This window comes from Branchiostoma floridae, chromosome 8 (genome assembly GCF_000003815.2).
Source record: "Branchiostoma floridae strain S238N-H82 chromosome 8, Bfl_VNyyK, whole genome shotgun sequence".
Lineage (NCBI taxonomy): Eukaryota > Metazoa > Chordata > Leptocardii > Amphioxiformes > Branchiostomatidae > Branchiostoma > Branchiostoma floridae.
The window spans coordinates 22,337,991-22,361,571 of NC_049986.1; the positions used below are offsets into that span (position 1 = coordinate 22,337,991).

A 23,581-nucleotide genomic window follows, 5' to 3' on the forward strand; every position below is an offset into this window, starting at 1 on the left:
GACTGTGTATATACAGAACGCCCTATATAACTCGCTCAGAGCAGAGGTATGTACAGTAATTCTCTGTATAAACCATACTCACCCAGAGCAGAGGTATGTACAGAAACACCAGGGATACGCCAAAAATAGTTACTCAAGCAACTGGATATGGTTTTGGCTCAGAGCAGAGGTATGTTCAGTAATTCTCTGTATAAACCATACTTACCCAGAGCAGAGGTATGTACAGAAACACATGATTGTATAAACCCTACAGTCTTTCATGTTTCAGTTGTACTTATATGTTCCAACGTGTATGTCTACTTATCTCTCTGTAAGTTGTTTTTTTATTCCCTTGTATGTATATGTGAAACTGGGCCCTATCGAAGACCAGTGTATTAGCACTGAATAGGCTACCCAGGTGTTTGAAAATAAACAAAACAAACAAAAACAAAAGAGTTACTCACCCAGCTGGCAGATGTACGGGTAGCGATCGTCGCAGTTCTCGATGTCCCAGCGAGCCATCCTCCGAGTCCTGTAGAGAATGACGCAGTCGCGAATCCTGTGCGGGGCGCTGGACCGGAACAGGTCATACTCGCCCAGCGGGGTCCCGTCGTTCCAGAGGAACGCCTTCTCCGCGTTAAGGTCGTCAAGGCCGATCCAAAAACGCCTGAATCAAGTAGGCAACAAATGAATGAATACATGAATGGCGACAGGAGGGATTGAGTGAATGATTTGAACCTACAATACGTCATAGTTTCTACACTAGAATGTATTTATGATAACTTCAATATTTGTACTAACTCTACATTGATGGTAGGTGCCACAGAGAAAATACATGTAGCCACGGTGGTCAAGTATCTATTTCCTTCAAGAAGAAATTTTTATGTGCCTACGTGTGTGTGTTTGTGTCTGTCTGTCTGTCTGTGTGTGTGTGTGTGTGTATTTGTGTCTGTGTGTGTGTGTATTTGTGTGTCTGTGTGTGTATTTGTGTGTGTGTGTGTGTGTGTGTGTATTTGTGTGTCTGTGTGTGTATTTGAATGTGTGTCTGTGTGTGTGTGTGCGTATTTGAATGTGTGTCTGTGTGTGTGTTTGTGTCTGTGTGTGTGTGTGTGTCTGTGTGTGTGTGTTTGTATTTGTGTGTCTCTGTGTGTGCGTGTGTCTGTGTGTGTGTATGTACGTGTGTCTGGCCGCGGTGTATGTGTGTATTTGCGTATGTTTGTTGTGTGTGTGTATGCATGTGCGTGTGTGCTTGAGTGCGTGTGTGTTTGAGTGTGTGTGTATATGAGTGCACGTGTCTACTTCAAGTGGTTTGTGTGTATTTGTGTGTGTGTGCGCGCGCTAGTGTGTCGTGTGTGTGTGACTGTGCGTTCTTGTGTGTGCGCGCGCGTGTCTGTGTGTGTGTGTGTCTGTGTGTGTGTGTGTGTTTATGTGTGCTTGTGATTGTCTGCGGGTGTTTATGTCTGCGCTTTAATGTGCAATCGTGCGGCTGTGTTACAGTAGCTGTGTTTTTTCTACTTCAATTCGTCCCGATGTAGATGTGACGGGGATGATTATACCAGTTGCCGTCAGTGTGTATCTTTATACTGGTACGTGTTTCTCAACATTTACCTCTGCCTACGACCGCTGATGGTCTTCAGATGGTTACTCAGAAACGTTTGGGTTGCTTCGTCCTTAATCATGGCCAGGGTGCCGCCCTGGGCCTGTATGGAGAGTGAGCAGGTTTTTGTATTCTTATTTCATACAGGATAAAATAACTAAGCATTATAAAAGTCTAAGCAATTGTATATAGAAAATGTTGGGTCACAAAGAGACCAGTCATGCATTCGAGGCCTTCCCATCTAGTTTGATCTTACAGAAACATCAAAGTACGATGATAGCTGGACATGATGCACCACTATGAATAAATCAATGAATAAACAGTTTGTTTTTTTGTTTATGGCTAAAACAACTGAATGGGCACACATGATAATAACTGATAAATACTGTACCTTACGTAACAAATTGTGGGTATAACAAAAATAAGAGAGAAGTAACACCAACTCTCAGAATTCCACCGGGTGTGTGATAATACCGCCACATGAGACGAAATAGATGAATTTAGAGTTAAGCTATGTGCCAATGTAGCATTATTATTATCCTTAGGTCTATACACTCCACATATTTAGATGGATCGATAGACAGCCTTGGGAAGACCTCAGTCTATAACATTTCTTATGTGGCGGTATTATGTCACCCAGTGGAATCATAAGAGTTGGTGTTAAAAGACAATGGACATTGGGTTTTTTTAAAAATGACAAAATGCAGTAACTTGCTTGGCAGGCTTGCTTGGCGGCCATGTAGTTCAGCTTAGGAGTGCGGAAGGTGCCGACCCAGAAGCACTGGTCCTGGTAAATCCCAAAGTTGTGGGAGGGCTGGAGTCCGGGGTAGAGTTCGGAGCAATCTGTGGGGACTGAACGGACAAAAGTTCAAACGTCACGAATGAATTCGTATTGAGGTCGCCTGAGTTAGCGCCGAATGGCAGCTCGCTCCAGACCATTGCAACAGTCGTACTGAGGTCACCTGAGTTAGAGCCGAATGGCAGCTCGCTCCAGACACTTGCAACAGTCGTATTGAGGTCACCTGAGTTAGAGCCGAATGGCAGCTCGCTCCAGACACTTACGCCAGTTGTATTGAGGTCACCTGAGTGGTGCCGAATGGCAGCTCGCTCCAGACCATTGGTAGTTGGCCCACCCAATAGGAATTCCCAATAGGAACTCTAAACCCCACTCCTTGCAGCGTTTTCACTGTTCAGAGGCATGAGTCCTTTTAAGGGCACGAAATGCGGGGTTTTGACGTTTTGAAGGGAGGCCCATTCCCAGTCCAAGAGAATGTTACAATGCCATTGAATGATTGTGATCATTGAATACCGAAAACACCATTATCAATATAAAAAGAAAGGACTGTGCAGCACCATGGAAAGGTGCTAGGGGCCATAATTCATGGCATCCCTTAATTTTTTCAACATCTATCAACCTATTATAAAGATCCAGCCAAGCGTAAGCACCGAATGGCAGCCGCTCCAGACCCTTGCGACAGTCGTATTGAGGTCACCTAGGTCACCTTTTTTATATTGATAATCGTGTTTTCCATACCGTACCATGGAAAGGTGCTAAGGACCATAATTTTATGACATGGTAATTGAGAATGTCCTTAACATGATTAATCCAGTCATGATCACCAGAAAATACAGTGTTGTATGCATCGCGAAGCAGAGAGCCCTCAGGTAAGTTTACCAAACGGTGCCAGTATTTAATGAGCTGAATTTTAGCAGATATCATAATAGGAAAAGTTCCTAATTCTCCTCAAACACCGTCAATAGAGGATTTTGAATGGATTCCAAAGAAAATTTTTGAAAACGTATATCAATTATGTCGAATTCTGGTATGACTGTTGGGAGGCGTGTGTTATCAATAGAAAAGTCATCCTTTTCTAGATTAAGTCCAGACGCATATTTCAGAAACACGTCTTTGTCTGAACTTCTTTCAAAATTAATGACATAGGTATGAGTCAGATCAGTACAAGTGCTCCTTCGAATAAAACTGGGATGTTATCCTTAATCTGAACTTTCTTCAACAAAAGGGAGAAAATATACTTTGAAGAAGACACAGGGGTGTTTCTTGAAATATTAAGTTTCAGTGTTTTGGAGGCATGGTCAAAGCATGTTATCTCAGATCCATACAAAAGGATAGGTTTAACAATTTTGTCAAAAAGACTTTTACCTAGCTTTATTGAAATATTTTCCGATGTTAAAAGTGATTTTAATTTGAAAATAGCTCTCATAGCTTTGGTTTTTAGAAACTTTCTGGCCGTTTTAAAGTCACCTGAGGACGTAAGAGGTATACCAAGGTAGGTGTAACTGTCTGTAACTTCTATTACATTATTATACAATATAGAATTCTTTTGGCATTTTCTTTGTAGCACCTTTAGAGAAAATAATAATTTTTGTTTTAGACACATTAACAGTAAGTTTCCAATTTTTACAACATGTTTCCAGAGTATTGATGCACTGTTGGAGTCCCCATCTCTCAAGAAAAGAAAAATGTGTTTTACCTCAGTAGTGTAGATGGAGTCAGTTTGTACAAGTTTATACAATCATGAAATCAGAGCGTTCCAGACTTTGCGAATGTTTTCCCCATTTGTTTCCATGAGGACGGCTTTAGAGTTCCCAGTTGTAGTGTTGAGGGTTTCATGATCTGCAGACCTGTAGAACCTCCCGCTTGATTTCCTGTCGTCTGGTGCACTGTAGAATGGTGGCGAGAGGGGATCCTAGGTCCAACAGGAACAGCGTTCGCGCCGACCCTAGCGTGATGGCTCGTAGTTCCCCCTCGGATCGGCGCTGGGTTGTTGGGTCTAGGGAGAGTAGACTGACTCAGTCCCCGGGTCGGGCCGAGGTTGTCACGTCTCGGGAGGGTGGGTTGGAACCTTTGCGGGACCTGGCGGTTGGAGGTGTGACGTCGGTGCTGTGGGCCCGTAATGGTGGCCTGTTGGACGTGTGGCTCTGGTGTAGCTGGTCTGGGCTGCGCTGTAAGCGTGCGTTTGACATCAGCCACCAAGTGCTTGGTTCCACTTCTGGGTTCAAGGTGAATGTGATCTGGCAGGTAGAGATTCCTGTTCTGAGCTTCTTGTGTTTGATATAGGTGAAGTCTGATGTTCTTGATATGTTTAACATCTCCTGGTTGTAGTCTCTAATGTTCTTATTCAGTACTGAGGTGTGGTTCGCCCCTCTCTGTAACACCTGAGAAACCGCTACTTGAGCATTTGGAAAAGAAAGCCTAGTTACTGCAAGCTGAGTTCGTGGGTCTTTTGAATTGTTCATCTGACAGAGTCGTGGTTATATTTGGAGTTGTCAAGGTCATTAGAGCCCACATGGAGAATCACTGTCTCGGTTGTCAGGTCGGTCATGTTTTTTATGTTTCCAGTGGCTGCTGTGATTGTACTGTTTCTGTGTAGCTGAGCTGATTTTCCTTGGAAGGCGCGAACTGGGTCAACATCCCGGAACAAAGAATCTGCAAAAATCCTGACTTGTGCGTTGTTTGGTTTAGCAGCTGGTCGCGTGGTTGTGTTATTTTTGTCAAAGGACGCGCCTCTGTACACAGGCGGTAGATGTTCCATTGTTTTGCTGGTTCGCAGTTGTCGCTCCATTGTCATGTATCGCTGTGTGAGTTGTTAGCATTGACTGATTGAGTGAGTTGACGGTGGTGGCTCTGTTGATATGCTGAGTAGGCACTGTTGGTTGCACAGCTGTCTTCTTTGTTGTCTTGTTGCATTGACAAGATCCCAGCATGGATTCCAGTTCCTTTGATCTGTCAGTTAGGGCGCTTATCTCTGAATCCTGTTTCTTGATTTCTTGGAGTTCTGCATTTGACGCTGACAGTGAATCCACCTTGCAAGACATATCACGAATTCTTTCCTCCCACAATGCCCTTGCAATAGCAGCATCTTCTGCTTGCTTTTCCCTCTGAAGAACAATGTCCCTTTGGGCTTTGGATAGGTCATTGTTCAGTTTGGAGATTGATTTTCTTATGTGTGGGATTCCAGGGATTTCTGTGTAGATTCAACCTGTGCTGTTAGGTGCTTTAGTGTCTGCGCGTGAGCTGCATCTCTTTCGTTGTCCTTTGCGATCAAATCATCCTTGAGTGAGTTGAAGTTTTGTACAAAACTGACAAACTGTTTTTGTAGGTCACCAAAGGCAGCGTCACTGTTGTCTGTAGGTTTTGATTTAACTCACCTCGCCAGCTGAAGCGTCACTGTTGTGTTCGTTATTATCAAACAAGACTGGTACCTCTTCTTCCACATCCTCAATTAATATGGGTGCTTGTAGATCTTTTAGGATACGAGGGTTGGTACACTTCAGCAGTGTAGGTGTTTCACTAAGATCATTACTTGCTGCTTACTTGGGTGTGCAGTTCGGTTCTTAAGTGATACAGTTTGGAAGCTGTCTATGGCGTCTTGGATGCGCTGGGCGCTTTGATCGTTGACCTTGTCTGTGTAGCCTGTGCGTTTATGTTGGTTCAGAATAGAAGCAGTCCATCCACCACTTAGTGCATTGCCCCTGAACCATCAAACCGTGTTTCTTATGATAAAAATGAACAGATAAGAGACGCTTGCCTGCCTTCCTTGTTGTTGTGTTGGCCTGAACCGATACGGATGTAGTTCCTGGTGTGCACTTCCATGTGACAGATGTCTTCTTGGCTCTTTCAAACGAGTCGTCGAGAGCGTCCTTATGAGCTGAAATCCACTTGTCCAGCTGGTCGGATCTCAGTTTAACTCCAGTCACAAACGAGATTTGCCCTGATCTTCATAATCGGAAACAAGGACTCGTCCGGGGAAGTTGGCTCAGGCTGACGTTCCAAAACTTCGTACTTGGGGTCTTGCGTTTTGGCGTCTTGGCGCAGTCCTTGGCGTCACCACCCATTTTGCAGATAAAGTACTCCCAAGAGTCTTTAAAATCTTCCGACTATATACAGAATATGAAAATTGTAAACTGAAATAATATAAACTCCTGATAGCTCACTTCATGTAGCGTTATCGATTTGTGCCCCTCTGCCCTGGTTTTACAACCTAATGACCTGAATTTTGTTACAGAGGTGCATTGGACATATGAGCACAGGACCTCATCAACACGTTCTTTATAGATCACTTAAAAAATTAGTTATTTGCGGTTTTTTTGCCCATTTTTGACTAAAATTGTATTTTTTTTTTGCTTTTATGCCCTTGTATGGAAACCAAAAGACCTGAAATTTGGTACATAGGTGCATTGGGCATATGAGCACAGGGCTTCATCAACACTTTCTTCATAGATTACTTAAAAATAGTTATCCTGGGGGTTTTGGCCATTTTTGACTAAAATGGTATATTTTTGGCTCCTATGCCCTTGTATGGAAACCAAATGACCTGAAATTTGGCATGAAGGTGTGCCTGGCAAGTGTATACAGTACTTCATTATCACTTGGGGCATACATTACTTTAAATTGTTGAATTTTTGGATTTTTGCTATTTTTAGGCTAAAAATGTTAAGTTTTGGCTCATTTCCCTTTGTATGAAAACCAAATGATCTGAAATTTAGTATGAAGGTGCATGGGGTATGTGCCCACAGGGTTTTATTCACACCTATGGTGTACATCGATTAAAAATTGTTAAAATTGGGATTTTTTGCCATTTTTGACCAAAAATGTATATTTTTGCTTCCTGTATCATGGAAAAGCCTGTGTCATGAAAAAATCTGATCTGGAATTTGATATTGAGGTAGATTTTGCACTATAAATGAATGGAACATGGGCCATATACATGTTTTGTACACCTGTCCAGTCCATTTGCATAGATAGACCGGGTGTTCTGGAATAGTCCATTCTTGTATGGGGGGAGGGGGTAAAATAAAGTTTGGAGCGGGATGATGGAAAGGTCAACTTCTGCAAAAGGTTGATATGGAACAGTACATTTTGGCATGGAATGAAGATGGATTGCAATATGCTGTAGTTGCTCTCAAGCAAATGTCGGCCTTTCTAGTGTTTGGTCTAGAATGCCTTGCGTGTTTTGCCATTTTCAACCGTCCAAAGCAGTTAGATTTCATGATGAAGGTTTAACACATTTGTATTAGTTATGGAGTGCCCAGACTCAAGAGTCAGCCCCGCACCGAGACTGGAAATGGATGGTATGGTTTATCGATTAACAATAGTAAAATATTTCCTTTAAACTAGACTCTAAACAGTGAAACAACCGAAACATACCACTCTCGATCTCGCAGCCTGAAATCTCCACTCTTATCCCCGGCAGTGCAACGAAGTCCTGAGGCAGAAACCGAACATAACGGGCTTCAAAGGGGTCGTCCAATACGTTCGTTGTAGGTGCGTTTGGCGGATCCACGTAGTTTGCAAAAATCTGGAAGATAAAAGAATAATTCTGATAATGAATTTCAGCTCTTCGACAGACCTTTTTACTATAAGTATAAACAACCCAACAGCCTCCGCAAGGTAAAATAACACACCATCAAATTTTGATGGGTACACCTAGCGTCAACAGTGTGTGGGTGCGGACGTATGGTTGTGTGATGATTTAACATAGGTCCTGTAGAGTCACAAAATAACAAGCGAGAAAAGACTTTTGTGAAAAGATTGTTGGGACGGGACAGATGCAGTACGACATTTTTTTTAAACGGATTTGTTCTATGCAAGGCCACATAGACCACATCTGGGCCGGGAACTAACGAAGAGGATATGCCCGAAATGACTTTTATGTTCGACATGGTGTTCAATTATATTTCAAAGACAGCAAGATTCCCTTACTTCGTAAGTCAGCCTTGTGTTAATGCCGTAAACTTCCGTTTCAGATTCAGTTCGTTTGTTATTTTAATGTCAGCCTCTGTTTTTGTTGGTGTTGTATTTATTAGTTCCCTTTGTTAATTTTGACTGACATATTCGCTATTTATGTTACTTTGAGCAGAAGACTCACATATTTTAATCAATGTGCTTCTTGTCTAATGCTCAATAAATGAATGTGAATAAAATATAATAAACTGCGGCCCCATTGACATTTCAATATATAGATCATCACTCAAGATATCTAAATACCAAATATCTTGACGATGTGTCGACCCTTTCCTGAGTTATTCTGTTTCAAAGTCTGCAACAAAATTGGATCCTGCAGTTCAAAACGATCCGCTAGGGGGCCCAAACCTACACCACGTATTTCTTGCCCCAAGACCTAGCAACCACTTAAAAATCAGAACCTGGCATTTGCAGAAAATCTGACCTCTAACTTTAAAGCAAAGGAATGCAACTCGCCACTAGAAGGCTCATTATTGAACTTGACCTTCCTTTTTGCCAGCCCTACCCATCTACTAAATATAATGGAAATCCATCCCCAACATCTCGAGTTATCTTGTATACAGACAAATGTACCTACATACAAAGCCCACTACAGCACCGTAGGTAAGAGCCCGGTAAACCATTTTCGCTCTTGACCTTCCTCTTTACAACCGCTAAACACCTGCCAAATATCTTGAAGATGCCCCAGCTGCGTCTCGAGTTATGCTGTTCACAAGCAAGCGCACAAAAACACAAAGCTCAGTGCAGTACCGTAGGAAAAGGCAAGACCGAGCTTTCCCGCGGAATACCGGCAGATCTCCTTGCTGAGCTGCGTCAGCAAGGTATTCGAGGGGCTTCTGCGAGACGCGAGGAATAAGGAAAATGTTCCCAATCCACCCGGGGCCCCATCCGGCAATAGCTGGCCTACAGATACAACGTGTCACTTCATTCAAACTTCTCGGTATTGTTATCTCCTCCGATCTGACTTGGGACGCACACGTCCAGTATATGCTGTCAAAAGCTCAAGAATGTACTACCTAACTGTAGCTAAGAAGGCTGGACTAGCAACTGATGTGCTTACACGCATTTACTTGGTATTTATTCGTCCCTTGTTAGAGTATGCCAGTCCAGTGTGGGGAGGGCTGCCTAATCACCTTTCCCATTCGCTTGAGGGCATACAAAAGCGTTGCTGTAAGATCATTGGAATACCTGTAGAGTCCTTGCCTTCCCTGTCCATGAGGCGAGATCAAGCAACATTACGATCCATTCAAAACATACTGAAAGATGATGGCAGTCCTCTACATGAGTTTTTATCTACCACACAGAGCAACTACAGCCTGCGACGTCCTAAACAACCGACCCCCTCTTTCAGTAGAACGAATAGGCACGCCCAGTCTTTCATGCCCCGTGCACTGAAACTCTACTCAAAGAGCTGTACAGTATAGCAGATTTTATAATGTATGTGCTATCTGAATTTTATTGAAAATTGTATTTTAAGTGATTTTAATCCTACCTGTGTATTATCTTGCATTATACGGTCTTAATGTGCAGCGCCCTTGTGGGCCAACAGATTTCATGTGCCTGTTTGTACAATGCACGTGCAAGTTGGACTCAAATAAAACTGAACTGAACTGAACTGAAAACGCCAGGTAAACCGTTTTCGAACTTGGCATTCCTTTCGACAACCGCTACACACCTTTAAGAAATCACAAAGTTCCATCCACAATTTCTCGAGTTATATGCAGTTGACCTACATATAGACCCATATAACCGAAAACATACTCTTTTTAATTTAATGGCGAAGAGAAAAATGACATTTTTTTGTTCCAAAAATAAATCGGCTTTATTTTCAGTGAGAACTACCTGGTTGTTTAGGAATTCCTGTTTTAGCCATAGCCAAAAAATGACAGTCAACTTATCATTTTTGGCTCCATTGGTAATGTATTGCAGGACAGGTACCAAACGTTACCGTTAACGTTTGTTAAAACAGTAGCCTTTACCCTGGTTTCTTCGAAAGGACTTAACTTATTGACTACATCATTTGATTATAAGTGGACGTCCCTAGGGACATTTAAAAAGTGGGCAGCTTTTTTACACCAGGTCAAATAGAAAGTTAGGACAGCATCAAACAACGGTAACGTTTGTTACAGTCATTTTTGTACAACATTTTGTTAAGGAAGGTGGGGTACAAATGGCAGTCAACAGCCCATTCTTGTTTCTCTAGAAAGCCAGAAAAGCTGTACAGCGTCACAAAACGGTCATTTCTAGTCTTATACGTGGATGATATAACAGTGGCAACCATCGCACTCGTGGTGGTAACGTTTGTTATCGAATTTGGCGACAGACATGAACAACCTCACACAGCCTCCAAGATCAGTGACAGTACGTACATTTAGCGATCTGACGTGATAAGGCAAAGGGCCTGGGTAGCTGGTTTCACCTACCGAACAATCATTCTGTGAACTGAAATGTTACATTTGGGGCTACTATTAGAATTCTTCGTGTCTTCTCAGGCGACAGCCAATTTTTAGGGGGTGAAATCCCACCCGTGGCTATGATAATCTTCCAAGCCATCAACCAATATGAAAGTTGTAGTGCATCTTTTGCAAAACATTACAGGGATTGTGTAAATAAGAAGGAACTAGTGTTTTTGTCTAAAATTTGCTGCATGTGAAGTCGCAAAGGCAGGCGACAGCATTTTTTTTACATTTAAATGACCCTAAAGACAATTGGGATTCCAGATAGGAAACAAAGGTAAGGCAAAGCTAAGATCAAAACCATATTAAGCTGCTTGAGTGTCTGCTTTTTAGCGTATCTTATTACCTAGATGTCTAACCTTCATCGACGAAAATGATTATTTGTCTTGTATATCCAGCAGAAGGATGAAATGGCAGAGAATGACGAAGGTTGAATGTAAATCTAACTTTGGACTTTTCCGTATGCCATCAAATGCATCCGAAGTTATTTGTGACGCCATCCTTACTTCGGACAGTGGGCAGGGAAGTGACAGCAGTTAGAATCAAAGTTACCTTATCTGAGCCATCGCCGTCGGCATATGTCGTCCACTCCGTCCCATCTGCACTGAATTGGAGTTTGTATAACGTCGCACCCACTGGGGCATCACGCAAGCCCTGAGTAATGATCCCCGTGACGGCCTTCATCTCCCCTAAATCCACCTGAAAGGTAGAATTGTTTTGTAAGAATGTAACAATTTGCACAAGATCCGATCTGGCTGATGACACTCGCTTAAACTAGACCATATGATAGTGAGCCATCGCATTTCCAAGGCAGCAAATCCATGATCCCATCATGACCTCCAGTAGCCATCTCTCTACAGAAGAGACGTGGATATATAGGCCAGGCTGCTTTATAAGCGCCACACGGCCACGCTTGTCATTAATACAAGGTCCCAACTCCGGGCCCGGCCAGGTAGCTTTAGTGAACAAAAATTATGATATCAAATGCACCAAAATACACAGAACGTAAGAATGATATTTATGAGTAATTAATTTGTGTATGTATTCCTTGATAAACACATTTATTTTTCGTTTCCGCAAACATCCCGGCCGGGGCCCGGTTTGGAAATGGGACCTAAGCCTAAGACGAAGCCCATCTCCAGCAGACAAGCCAGGAGCTCTCGTCAGACCCACTCTGCTGCCGAGCAGGTCATCCTTAAGCAGAACAGCCTACAAACAACTTTCATATTTCTCACGACATGCAGCAGAATATTCATTATGTTAAATGTTAAATCCATCAAAATGTGTACCTACCTGTAACCACTCTTCGATGGACGGCCCACTGGGTGCCCAGCCTAACCCGTTTAGCCGCCCTGCTTGGGGCGGGTTAACAAATGGACCTGAGTCGTAGTAGGAAGATGCAGTGATGCTACTATCAGGGATGGCACCAGATTCCATTCCAAGCGGAGACTGACATGCTGGGAGGAAAAGAATATTATTATGTTCAAGTTTGTTGGCGCATACAAAATCCTGTGACCACAATATCATGCGACCAAAATGTTGTGCGACCAGAATGTCGTGCGGAATTTGTACGACCATGATATCGTACTACCATAGCCAGGAAGACCATAACTAGGCTTACTGGTTCATCATCATTTACTGTTAGCTGTTTGGCCAAACAGTCCCTAACCCTAACACCCTAACAGGGTTCTCCCAGAATCTTTTAGTATAGTGGAGGGGCTGGCAAAAATAACCCAAACCAACGCGCTACACTTTCATGAAAATGTGTTCATTTTGCATGACAGAGGGTGTCAAATACTACAAGACATAATATACTGTTGTTATTCCTTTGTTGTGAAGTGTCAAAACCACTAATGGTTTTGATCATCGCCCATTCACAAGTTTTTGCAGTTAATGCCAACTGGAAAAGTGATGCCACCTGGCACAAAAATCTGTGAATTTTCATTAATTTTAGCAAAAGTAACCATGGAAATAGGGAAGAAACACACTAGATTTCAAAATTAGTATAGTGGAGCTGGGCTGGAGTATAGTGGAGGGCCTCCCTTATTCCATCCTTTGGGGAGGACTCTGCCTAACCTTAACCCTAACTCTCTGTGTAACATAGACTCCTCTGTCCGGGGTTATAACTGACCCCTTCCCGCAGAAGCCAGCAATGTTGGGCGGCCGTATGGAAGCGTGAGGACATGACTTTTCCTAGAATATTGTTGGCAACAATTTACCAAAAATAGAGCAAGTTTATGATTTTTTGTGTTGCCATGGCAACGGGTTTCTGAAAGGCAAATTTTACAAAATTCACTAATTTTGGGTTAAACAATGAGATTTTAAGATTTTGTGTCATAATTACGTGATATTACGTCATACTGATATAGAAATTTCTTGACGAGCATAGCAACCCCCTGCAAATTTGGTCATTATACAGTAAGCCGTTTTGAAAATACAAAGCCCCTCCCCCCAGTCCAGGGAGTCAGGATGAGTGATTGGACAGTATAGACAATGGACTGATGACCTCGGTAGTGTTTCTGGACTCAAGTGCAGCGTTTGACTTGGTGGACCACGTCCTTCTTTTGAAGAAGCTAAAAAATTTATGGATTCTCTGAGGAAGCGCCGTCGTGCATCCAGTCATACCCATCAAACCGCAAGTGGCAGATGCAAATAGAGAATACAGCCAGGGAGTGTTACAATGCGGGGTGCCACGGGAAAGTTGTTTGGGACCGCCAACAACTGCAAAGCATTTACGTCAATGACATGTTTATCACAGTAGAGAATGGGGAACTGGATCGGTATCCTGATGACAGTACAGTACATGCACGTGCCATGCAGCAGTATGCGCTGTACATGGCATAAGCTAAAGGACAAAGGCTTTCGTGGATTTGGATTGTGTGGCTAGATGCATGGTCTGACTACAACATGTTTGAACTGAACGATGACTAAGACTATGCTGTTTGGGACGTCTAAGAAGATAAGACTAACACTTGTGCACTCAGAGGGCAGAATTTTCAACAAGTACAAGTACAAGATTTTGGGACTCGAGTACATGTCAACCAAAACCTCACATCAGCCAATATTGTCTGATGTGAGGTTTTAGACCATGTAGTAAACTTAAAGACGCGTAATAGGAGCATGGCACAAGTGAGCAGGGTGAGGAAATCACTTCTGCGCAGACTGAGAATAGCACCGATTCTAGCCCAGAGACAGAGATGCCCAGACTTCTGCAGCTCGTTGTGGGCAAGTACATCCGTGAAAAACATAAAACGGCTTCAAGTCATAGAAAAAGAGCAGAAACATGGTAAGAATACCAGTGGTCCTGTCCAACATGCCCTCCCCTTCGCCTGGAATTCCATCAATCTGTGTCCTACTGTCCCAGTTTTCTAGACCGAACGCCTCCAGCTCCAAAGGGAGTCTGCATGACCCACTTTCTACCAGGTTGGAATTCCAGCAGCCCTGCCCTGACTGGCTCCCTGACTGGAATTCCAAACATTCCCATGGACCAGCATTCCTGTGTACAATTCCCAGACTTGCGGCGTCGCCATGCGGCGTCGCCAAAAATATCACTTGAGTCATTTTTTATCAATTTACGACAACCTGTGATTTAATCAGGCTATTTGGCCGAAGTGGTATCATGATATTTTCCTGTCACTGCTTGTGACAACTATGGGAATGACTATGAACTGATAACTCGTCCCTACCTTGGCCTCTTGTCATGCCTGCCAGTAACGCCAGGGGGAGGGCCAAATAGACCCAACGGTGATCCATTCTGTTCACCTGCAGCAAAACAAAGTGTAAAAACATTCATATTATGTAATAATCTATGCTTGGTCATGTACACCTTTAACTAACTTACTCAGGTCTCAGTGTTTACGTAACAATCAAAGCATTTATTACATGTACTTAGAAGAATTAGAGACTTTAACGTTGATTATGCAAACTAGGGACTTATTTGCATGATTGATATCTGCTAATCTTCCACCTGTCACAAATGTAGAAAATATGGAAAACGCTGTGAAAATAGATTTTCATATCAAGTATGCAAATTAAGTCCAAATTTGCATAATTTGCACTTTATGGAAATCTTTCTATGCTCCGTTATGATCTTTGGAAGATATGGACAAAAAATGAGGCTTGATTCTTCAAGAGCAAAATCGCTATCTACACGGATGAGTTAAATTGCAAAGCAATTGGTTTATAGCAAACTCATTTTTCACCGAATAATATGAAATTTAGCACAAAGATAAAGGCACATATCTTTTTGAAACTGAAATATCCCAGTATTCTGCACAGATTTTTATGAGAGACGGAGTTGACTTCAAGATGACCACACCCTGGAAGTCTGCCAGGAACCCAGTTCCTTCGGATCTGACCCATTTACAATTACTGTAGGGAGATGGAATTACATCTGTATAATAATAATATATGTATATATGTTGCATGCTAATTTTGACCTCTGAACCCCCAGCAGTTCCTCTTTTACAGTGGTAGGATCAAGTGAAGTGTGACATTAGAGGCAATGTATGGATTCATAGCCGACTGAGTCATGTTCGATTAAAGGTTTCTGTAGACCACTTTTCCATTAACGGAGAGAAACGAAGACTGGCACAGTTATTAGATGTTTAAAGACACCAAGAAGGGTGTTGAATTCCGTATCTCTTACTTGATGGCAAAGTAATCAACAACAAAAATTTCGACACTTTCTCAGCACCCTGAAAAACACACTGAACCTCACTCAACCCCAGCAACGAAAAAACCTATTGGATTTCCAGACTGAAAATAAGCTTGTGGCTTATAGCGACCTGCATTTGGATAGATGTGCAGGTTCACTCTCCTGCAATATTTGCAAGTTTCAAGGCGGTTGTGTGGCTTGGTACTAAGCTGTCAGGGACTGGTCGATATTTAGCAGGGGGAGGGCCGGTCGTCAGAGGGGGGGGGGGGGGCTAGGAAAAAAATTGAGCCGGGGGGAGGGCCTAGGAAAAAAAATTGAGCCGGGGGGAGGGCCTAGGAAAATTTTTTTGATCGGACTACCAGCAAAATTTGTCCCTCAAAATGCCGGAAATTGGCGTTTCAGATGGTCAAGATTTCAAAATTTCCCCAGGCCTCCACAAGCTTGACACGCCTCGCACCAAAGTTCGGCATGGTACAAAAAGGTCGGTGGGTCCCCGCTACACATGCTGAAAATTCGCACAGTCATATTTCACTGCCGCGCCTTTGACTCTATCTCTGTTTAACACCGCTATACAACGTTGTAAAAATATTGATGTTACAGTGTTCATTTACCGTTTTAACCCTATTCAGACTGAGCTTTTTTGGTCATCCCTGGACCGGGGGGGGGGGGCTTTTGAGGCCCTCCACTTCTAAGTCCTCTAACTCTTGAACGACGTGTTGTAAGGCCACAAAATTTTCAGGACATGATATCGACATAATATCTGACGAGTATTCGACGTTTGACGTTACGTTGACGTAAAATGACGTAATTATGACGTCATCAACTTGATTATATTGGCCGGACCCATGAAAAAAGGGTATTCTCAGAAAACTTCAAGTTATACTACAAAAATGTAACAACAAGTGCAGATAACAGAATAATAATGTTTATTACGACTTGTATTGCCAATAGCAACATCGATGACGTCATAATGACGTCTTAAAATGACGTCATGCACATCTAAGAAACGAGTTAGGCTCCGCCATATTATATCCACCACCTTGAATTTTTTTTTTGCAACAAATAATCACAAAGGGCAATGGAAATAGACTAAATTCATACATTTAGATGGTTTTTGATGAAAAAATACCAGGTAGTTACAAATTTTAAGGGATAATTAGCTTGTTATTCTTGATCTGGCCATACGGTCCGCCATCTTGGATTTTGGGCTGATGACGTCATCAAATTAGCATAATTCATGCATACATAATTATGAAAGATATGCTAAATAATATAAGATTTTATTTAACAGAAACAGAATAGCAGTAATATAGCAAATAAATGTGAAAAATACATTGTTAGAACCAAAAATAGTGATTTTTGGCAAAACTGCCTGTCAACAAACGGTTACCATGGCAACACGAAATAATGGGAACTTTGTCAAACTTCGTAAAATTGTTGCCAACAATATTTTAGGAAAACTCACTAAATTTGGTGGCTTTAGCGTAAGGCGTTCTGGCGTTATAGGACATCGAAGTTGGCGCAGGCCTCAAAAGCCCCCCCCCCCCCGGTCTGAATAGGGTTAACGCTTGTATTAATAGAGGTGGGCGGAGAAAATATCAGTCAAATTTGTTTTCCTTTCTTATGAAGATGGCGCGGCAAAGGCATGAAGCTGATTAAGTTACCAAAATGCGACGTAAAATGTAACGTTACTTCCGGTTTGCAATGCTACCATTCAGTCACGGTGACAAAATTTAGCGTACTTGCATATCTAGTCAACATCTGCGCACCAACACGTGTCGGTATTTTTCCTCATATTTTACCTAAAAAAATGACGTGAAAATTCGTATTTTCTTTCATAATTTGGAACGCTCTGGAAGATGACTTGTGACAAAGTGCCGTCTGTGAAACGGCTGGTGAGACTTGTGAATTCAGCTTTCCTCGTTTCATGTTCGCTTTCTCTCGCTGTACATCGTCAGCAAATAGGTGTGTTTGGAGATCAAAATCTTTGTCGACAATGTTCAATTTGCTTAGAAGGAAAAAAGACGACTGTCACAGGGCTTGGCGCATCGTGAGGGCTTGGAATATTTTGCATGGCGCAACGTGATTTCAAACCCACTGCGCTACCTGAAATTTTGCAGACAGGACACCTCTTTCCCCACTACTATGTTATAAAATCTTACACAACGTCCTTGTTATAACCTGTACAGCTAGCAGCGAGTTCTCGGCTTGGGAACTATCATAATTATCAAACGCACGCAGTACAAGACGTGTGCAAGCCGATTCCCATGTAGGACATGCTGCTGTACGTGTCGTTACCATGGCAACAGCCTTGTCTGCAGTCTTTAGATGTACCGATTGGACAGGGCGTGCCACTTTATGCTTAAAATCGAATTAACTTGCGACCAATCACAGCCCGCAGCGGCGCCAAAAAGGCGGTAAACGTAACGTCAATCAAGAAGAAGCGCGAAACTACGGGAATAACCCGGGAAACTGCAATGTTTGGGACTGGACAACATTCACATTATCTCGCCATGGCGTCGACTTGTCAAGAAAAAGTGGACGACGCGGAAACTATTGCTTCTACTACAAGTGTTGAGGGACAAGGAGAAGGGGCAGCAGTGGAGTTGGGGCTTGCAAAGTCCGCGAGGAAACGATGTCGGAGCCGCGGAGGATCTCAAGCCTCTCAAATCCAAGAAAAATGGGGCAAGAGTCGGCAGTGTCTTTGTCACGTCGGAGACGAGTGGTGTGTGACGTCTGTTTACAGTTTGCACCAGGGGGATGTCGATAGTTTTAAAACTATGAAAATCGGAAGCTTGACAGTTCATGAGGCCTGTGATACAGACACAGCTACTGAGAAAAGAATCTGAACTAACGTGTCAAAAAATAAATAAATTCCCGTCAAAATGCCTTTTAAATCGTACCATTTCAGCTCTATTTTTCGTCATAGGACGCTCCCCGATTTACTGCGATTGACGCAGGTACGCTCTAATGACCTCATCGTACGATGCACTACGATTCTTGTGACCACGGCTTCATATATTTAAACCATTGCTTCCGATTCTTCCCCGACTTACGACGTACTGTGCTTATGCCGCGCATAAAACCTCCATCGCAGTCAATCGTACGATTCTTGTGACCGGGGCTTTACGACGCACTGCGCTCATACCGCGCATCGGAAGGAATCGCGAGGAATCGTTTGCGCTTTGTGACCGGGGCTTAAACAAACGAACAACAGACAAATAAACAAACGAAAACAACGATTTCAGCTGCAAACATGACACAGCCTGCCGTTGTGCTGCTACGATGTTGCTACTTACCGAGTTTCTTGTCAGGACGGTCTCGGTGAGACTGCAGTCTTCTGGAGATCTTCTTTTCGCGCTCTTCTTCTCGAGTCTGGAAGCAGAAGTGAGGGAATGCGGTGGATCGGGTTTAATTATCTTGTCATGCAGAGCAATTACGCTGACCAAAGCTTTAGTCTACTCATGTTACACAAGCTCTCTGTTGCCGACTTGACCAAAGCAGTAGTCTACTCATGTTACGCAAGCTCTCTGTTGCCGGCGTGCAAAGCCTCATCCTGGCCATTCCACGTAAAGGGGGTTTACTGACTTCCTGACTTATGTCGGGTGTCGCTCATCCCCTGCCACCCGAACCACTGTAGCAGCCCAGTAGTCTCTATCGAGCATTGCCTTTCACTCGCTGTCATCCTCGAGACCGGTGTCCCGTCTTAGAACATCTGTGTAGGTGAGGAGTGGTCTGCCCTGTCTCCGCTTCCCATGGGCTGGCTTCCATAGAACTAGGCTGGACACTGCTTCTTGGTTGTTTCTGAAGCAGTGCCCAGCAAACCTGAGACGTCTTGCTCGCACTTTATCTGACACCCTGGGTAGTCCAGCATACAACACCCTGTATGTTGGTGGGTTTTAAACTACACCTTCATTTGACGTTGTGAACGCTACCTAGTATTTTATGCGATTAGCTCAAGCTTCAACAGCGGTTAGTTCGGCTTGATATGAAAGACGCATGTATGTTTCTACAGCTAAGACTGGCATAACTTGAGAACGCCGGGATGGTTTGTAAACCCAGCTGGTCTGAAATATGGCCAAAAAGTAATCGATTCACGTGATTCTCCTGAACTCTTGTGTATCTTATGTACAATTATCTAATAAGGTAAGATTTAAAGACAGTCACGTACCGTTTTGCGTGATATAAAGTTGGAAATCCAGTCGTCTCCAAGTGATGGAAAACGGTTTGGTAAACTGTGACACACAATTGACCCAGACACGTGTGATCAGTCCGGTGGCTAGAGGAGTACAGACCAAGGAACTACATGTACAGTCGAAAAACCGGTCCTAGAGGTCAGAGGTCACCAAACAGGATGTCTCCATTTTGGGGAGTTTCCATGCCATCTGGCATTTAGTTCACATTTTTTCTAAACCTGGGCCCGACCGGGAAGCTTATGGGAACAAAAAGAATAATAAAAAAGACACCAATATTCACAAAATGTAGAAATAAGATTCGCGGGTATGATTTGAGTATATTTCTACTTCGTTTCGTAAAACATCCCGGTTTGGTAATATGACCCAGAGTAGCCCCTGAAGGCCTGCACACTTGTCAGAATATATTCTAGACTGGCTTTCATGTATTCCAACGTTCATTTCCTTGTTGTTTTGTTAGATAGCCTCATGATATATTTCGAACCCGAAAAATACATGTATTCTGCGCTTCAATTAACCTGTGCGTCGGGCATCCAAAATTAGGTCAGCTACAATACGCAACTGGATACTATCTTAAGCTACCAATCAATAGTTAAGACCTGGAAGAACCATTGTGCTCCCCAATAACGGGGGATGTGACCCAAATCACACATTATTTCAGAGCAAGTTTTCCAATTTCCTTCCTCAAGACCAGTCAGCCGTATGTCCGAACACATTAAGGCAGGGTGTTGTGACATGGAAATAGATTTAGTAATTAGAAAGTCAATGAACCGGTGTTTGTGAAGTCGTTCCTCTTCATTCTGCGATCCGTAACTCCTGTGATATGTTTGACCATCTCCACGGACTCAAACGTTACACCAATGTTGTCAGATTGGAGCCTACGGACGATCAACTTGATAAGATCCATACAAAGTCCAGCTTTTGGAGTTTATCCAGAGAACAGAAGACACAGCCGCCATTTCCAATCAACTAAGGTCAGAAGCCAGAGATTCGTCACGGTGGACTGCCGGATACAGGGGATACCCCTCGGTGTTCCCCACGGGTGGTAATTCGCTAAGATATAACGCCAATTCACCTTTATTCGAAGTATAACCTATATCCGTTGTTCCTAAAACAAAGCATTTAAGGATATCAAGTTGACGGGCGGCGGTGTCAAACTGCGATATATTTCTTACAATATTTCAGTTTGAAACCACTGCCCGTCGACTTGCTATCACTATTATTATTAAAACACCTGTCTTTCAAAACGACGAATATAGGTTACTCCATGGATAAAAGTAAACTAGCGTTAGACGAAACTGAAGTAATAGGACTAATACTTTTTCATAGAAGTTGGTCGACTTATCTGTTCAAAATTCTTCATTTTTCGGCCCACAAATTTTTGGAGAAAAATTACTGTCCAAGCAGAGGTTAGGCTCCGGTTGTGTTTTAAAATGTTTTTATGTGTTTTTATCGGGCTTTCTAGTTTTTCTACCCTTTCTTCGTGTCTCGCGGCCTCACGTTGTTGTTGTTAAGGTGGGGTCACACCTGCGTATATATCCAAGTCCGTTTGAGGTGCGTATGAAGCTCTTAGTCTCTACCAGGCTCCACAGGTCGCGGGAAAAATAGTACAAATTGGAAAAATACAGAGGCACAACATGCCAGATGAGTTAGCTGACCGAGAAGTATGGTTATCGACCCAGCTAACTCGTCTGACATGTTACCTGTTTACGTTTGTCCAATTTCCATTATTTTTTCCAACGACCTGTGGGGCCTGGTGGAGGTAAATACTCCCATGCGCGCCTCATACGGACTTAAATATATACGCACGTGTGACATCTTAAACTTCTCTCCCAAACCGCACGAACACATCGCCATGTCACGTGGTAATTACCGCATTGAACGTACACGATCTGGTTCGTAATGCTTTTAATTTGCGGAATCATATCATGCATTTCAAAACTTATGTTGGATGCACCTGTGCTCATGTTTCATTTATTGTGTTTTTTACATGCATGAGTGTATTTTAGGCCGCGAGACATAAATGGTACAAAATGGCAAGTCCGATAACTACGCGTAAAATATATATTTTGAAAAACAGCCGGAGTCTAACAATTGCTTGGAGAGTAGTGAAAGCTCATTAACTGACCCACACGCAGATAATTGGGATACTTTAATGAGACATCATTTAGTGATCGAACCGGTTTTTCGTTTCTTTGTGGATGTTTTGTTTACTCCAGCAAACAATAGACAGCGCCTCTCAGCCTGCCGTACTGATTTTCTGACGCGCTACGGTTTTACTGATTAACATTCAATAGCGTTAAAGTGTTACGTATTACTTTGTTTTTAAGTGTTTCAAAATTCACCAGAAATAGTATTCTTTGCAGGAATCTGGTATGGGGCAGTAGTACATGTAGAAACAGCAACAACTATAATCCGAATGAATTCAGGTCCTCTATGTCTATTTATAATTTCTATTACACCCAACTGGCTCAACTTAAGCATACATGGCATAAGGGTGCATTTGTCATTTAAACGTTTAGCCTCTCATATTTGTCTGGAACTTGCCCCAATAGGGAGTGCGTACTTTAATCGGGGTGCATACTTTACTCGAGAAAATACGACATGTACAGTTCCTTAACTGTACCGCCCACTCCTCAAACCTTTAGTCCCAAATACTAAGTATGTAATGTAAGTCAAGACCAAGCATGCTAGGAACTTCTACCAATTTGTTTTCAACCTTTATTTAACCTTGATACATCATTCGGCCTGAGCCGTTTTTCAAGATTTCAAGGGTGGGGGAGGTCAGAGGTCTAAATCCCTTCTAAATACAATGCAGTACACAAAAGATACAATTCAACATTCCATAAATACTTTCGTATTCAACACAATATCAGTCCATCTCATAGTCCATAGTTACATAATTTCTAGTCGAGTCAAGTTCTTAAACGACGATAAAGAGGGCGCCTGCCTCAAGTTCTGCCTCAGACTATTCCACAGAACTGTGCCTGAATACGTTATAGATCTTCGAAACGCTTCTCTGTGGACCATGGGTAAGTATAGTTGGTTGGATTCGCTTTGTCGCGTTGATCTAGACCAATGACAAAACTCAACTGGTAATAGACCATTTATTATTTGCAGAAAATATTTAGTAAGTTCAGTTCATTGCACTGACTGTCCTTGTCAGATTGTCCAGGGAGAATTACTGGCTGGTACACATCGTGGGGTGGAAATTAAAGTTTACGTATCAGCAGTTATGATAGTAATTTAACATACATGTAGCAATCATATAAGAATTCCTGTTACCTTTTGCAAAATGATAATTTGCACATAATTATTCAAGCTTGTGTGTGTATATGTACATGTATATCGTATCATAGATGACACGAGTTATAAAGATGCGAAGGATAACAAAATTCTTGTACATGACCAAGTACTATATTTGAAGACCGACGTTTCGGCGATCGCCTGTCACATTCCTCTGGACAATTCTGACTGGTTCTGGTCCGCACCAAAAGTAAGTGTCTCTGTTGATTGATACGGTCCTAAATGTAAAGTATTTAGTACAAATACTGTAAATGCAGAATTTTTTTGCGGTGGATTAATGTTTCTATTATTGTATTAGACTGCAGTCTATGGTGTTACCGCGAACTTGAATCCACCGCGAAAAGTCCCTTTACCCGCTACCGCGAAATTAAATCCCCGTATTTACAGTATATCAAAATAGGTGTTAACATATGCCGTATTTACACATGAAAGATATGTATACTTTTATATACAAGGAATGTTTTTAACTCCATGAAAAGTGGAGATATACTAGTATACTGTCTCTGTCTGAGTGCCTGTTTATGTTTCCGGATATTTGTGGTCAGCATAACTCATGAACATCTTGATGGATGGCAATGATATTTAATATGTGGGTAGATGTTGAGAAGACAAAGGTCAAGTTCAATG

At 42.5% G+C, this 23,581-nt stretch overlaps 1 protein-coding gene across 1 annotated transcript in view; it reads right to left on the minus strand.

Annotated features, from left to right (window-relative positions):
• Positions 1–19,756, minus strand: part of LOC118421009 (discoidin domain-containing receptor 2-like) — a 21,622-nt gene extending 1,866 nt beyond the window's left edge. The window contains exons 1-9 of the mRNA XM_035828141.1: positions 19,627–19,756; positions 18,755–18,830; positions 14,485–14,560; positions 12,092–12,255; positions 11,351–11,497; positions 7,746–7,896; positions 2,292–2,428; positions 1,588–1,679; positions 444–646 (exon numbers count right to left, since the gene is read on the minus strand). Coding sequence (XP_035684034.1) covers positions 444–646; positions 1,588–1,679; positions 2,292–2,428; positions 7,746–7,896; positions 11,351–11,497; positions 12,092–12,255; positions 14,485–14,551 — 961 coding nt within the window. The 5' untranslated portion in view covers positions 14,552–14,560; positions 18,755–18,830; positions 19,627–19,756. The remainder of the gene's footprint in view (positions 1–443; positions 647–1,587; positions 1,680–2,291; positions 2,429–7,745; positions 7,897–11,350; positions 11,498–12,091; positions 12,256–14,484; positions 14,561–18,754; positions 18,831–19,626) is intronic.
• Between the last annotated feature and the right edge of the window lie 3,825 nt (positions 19,757–23,581).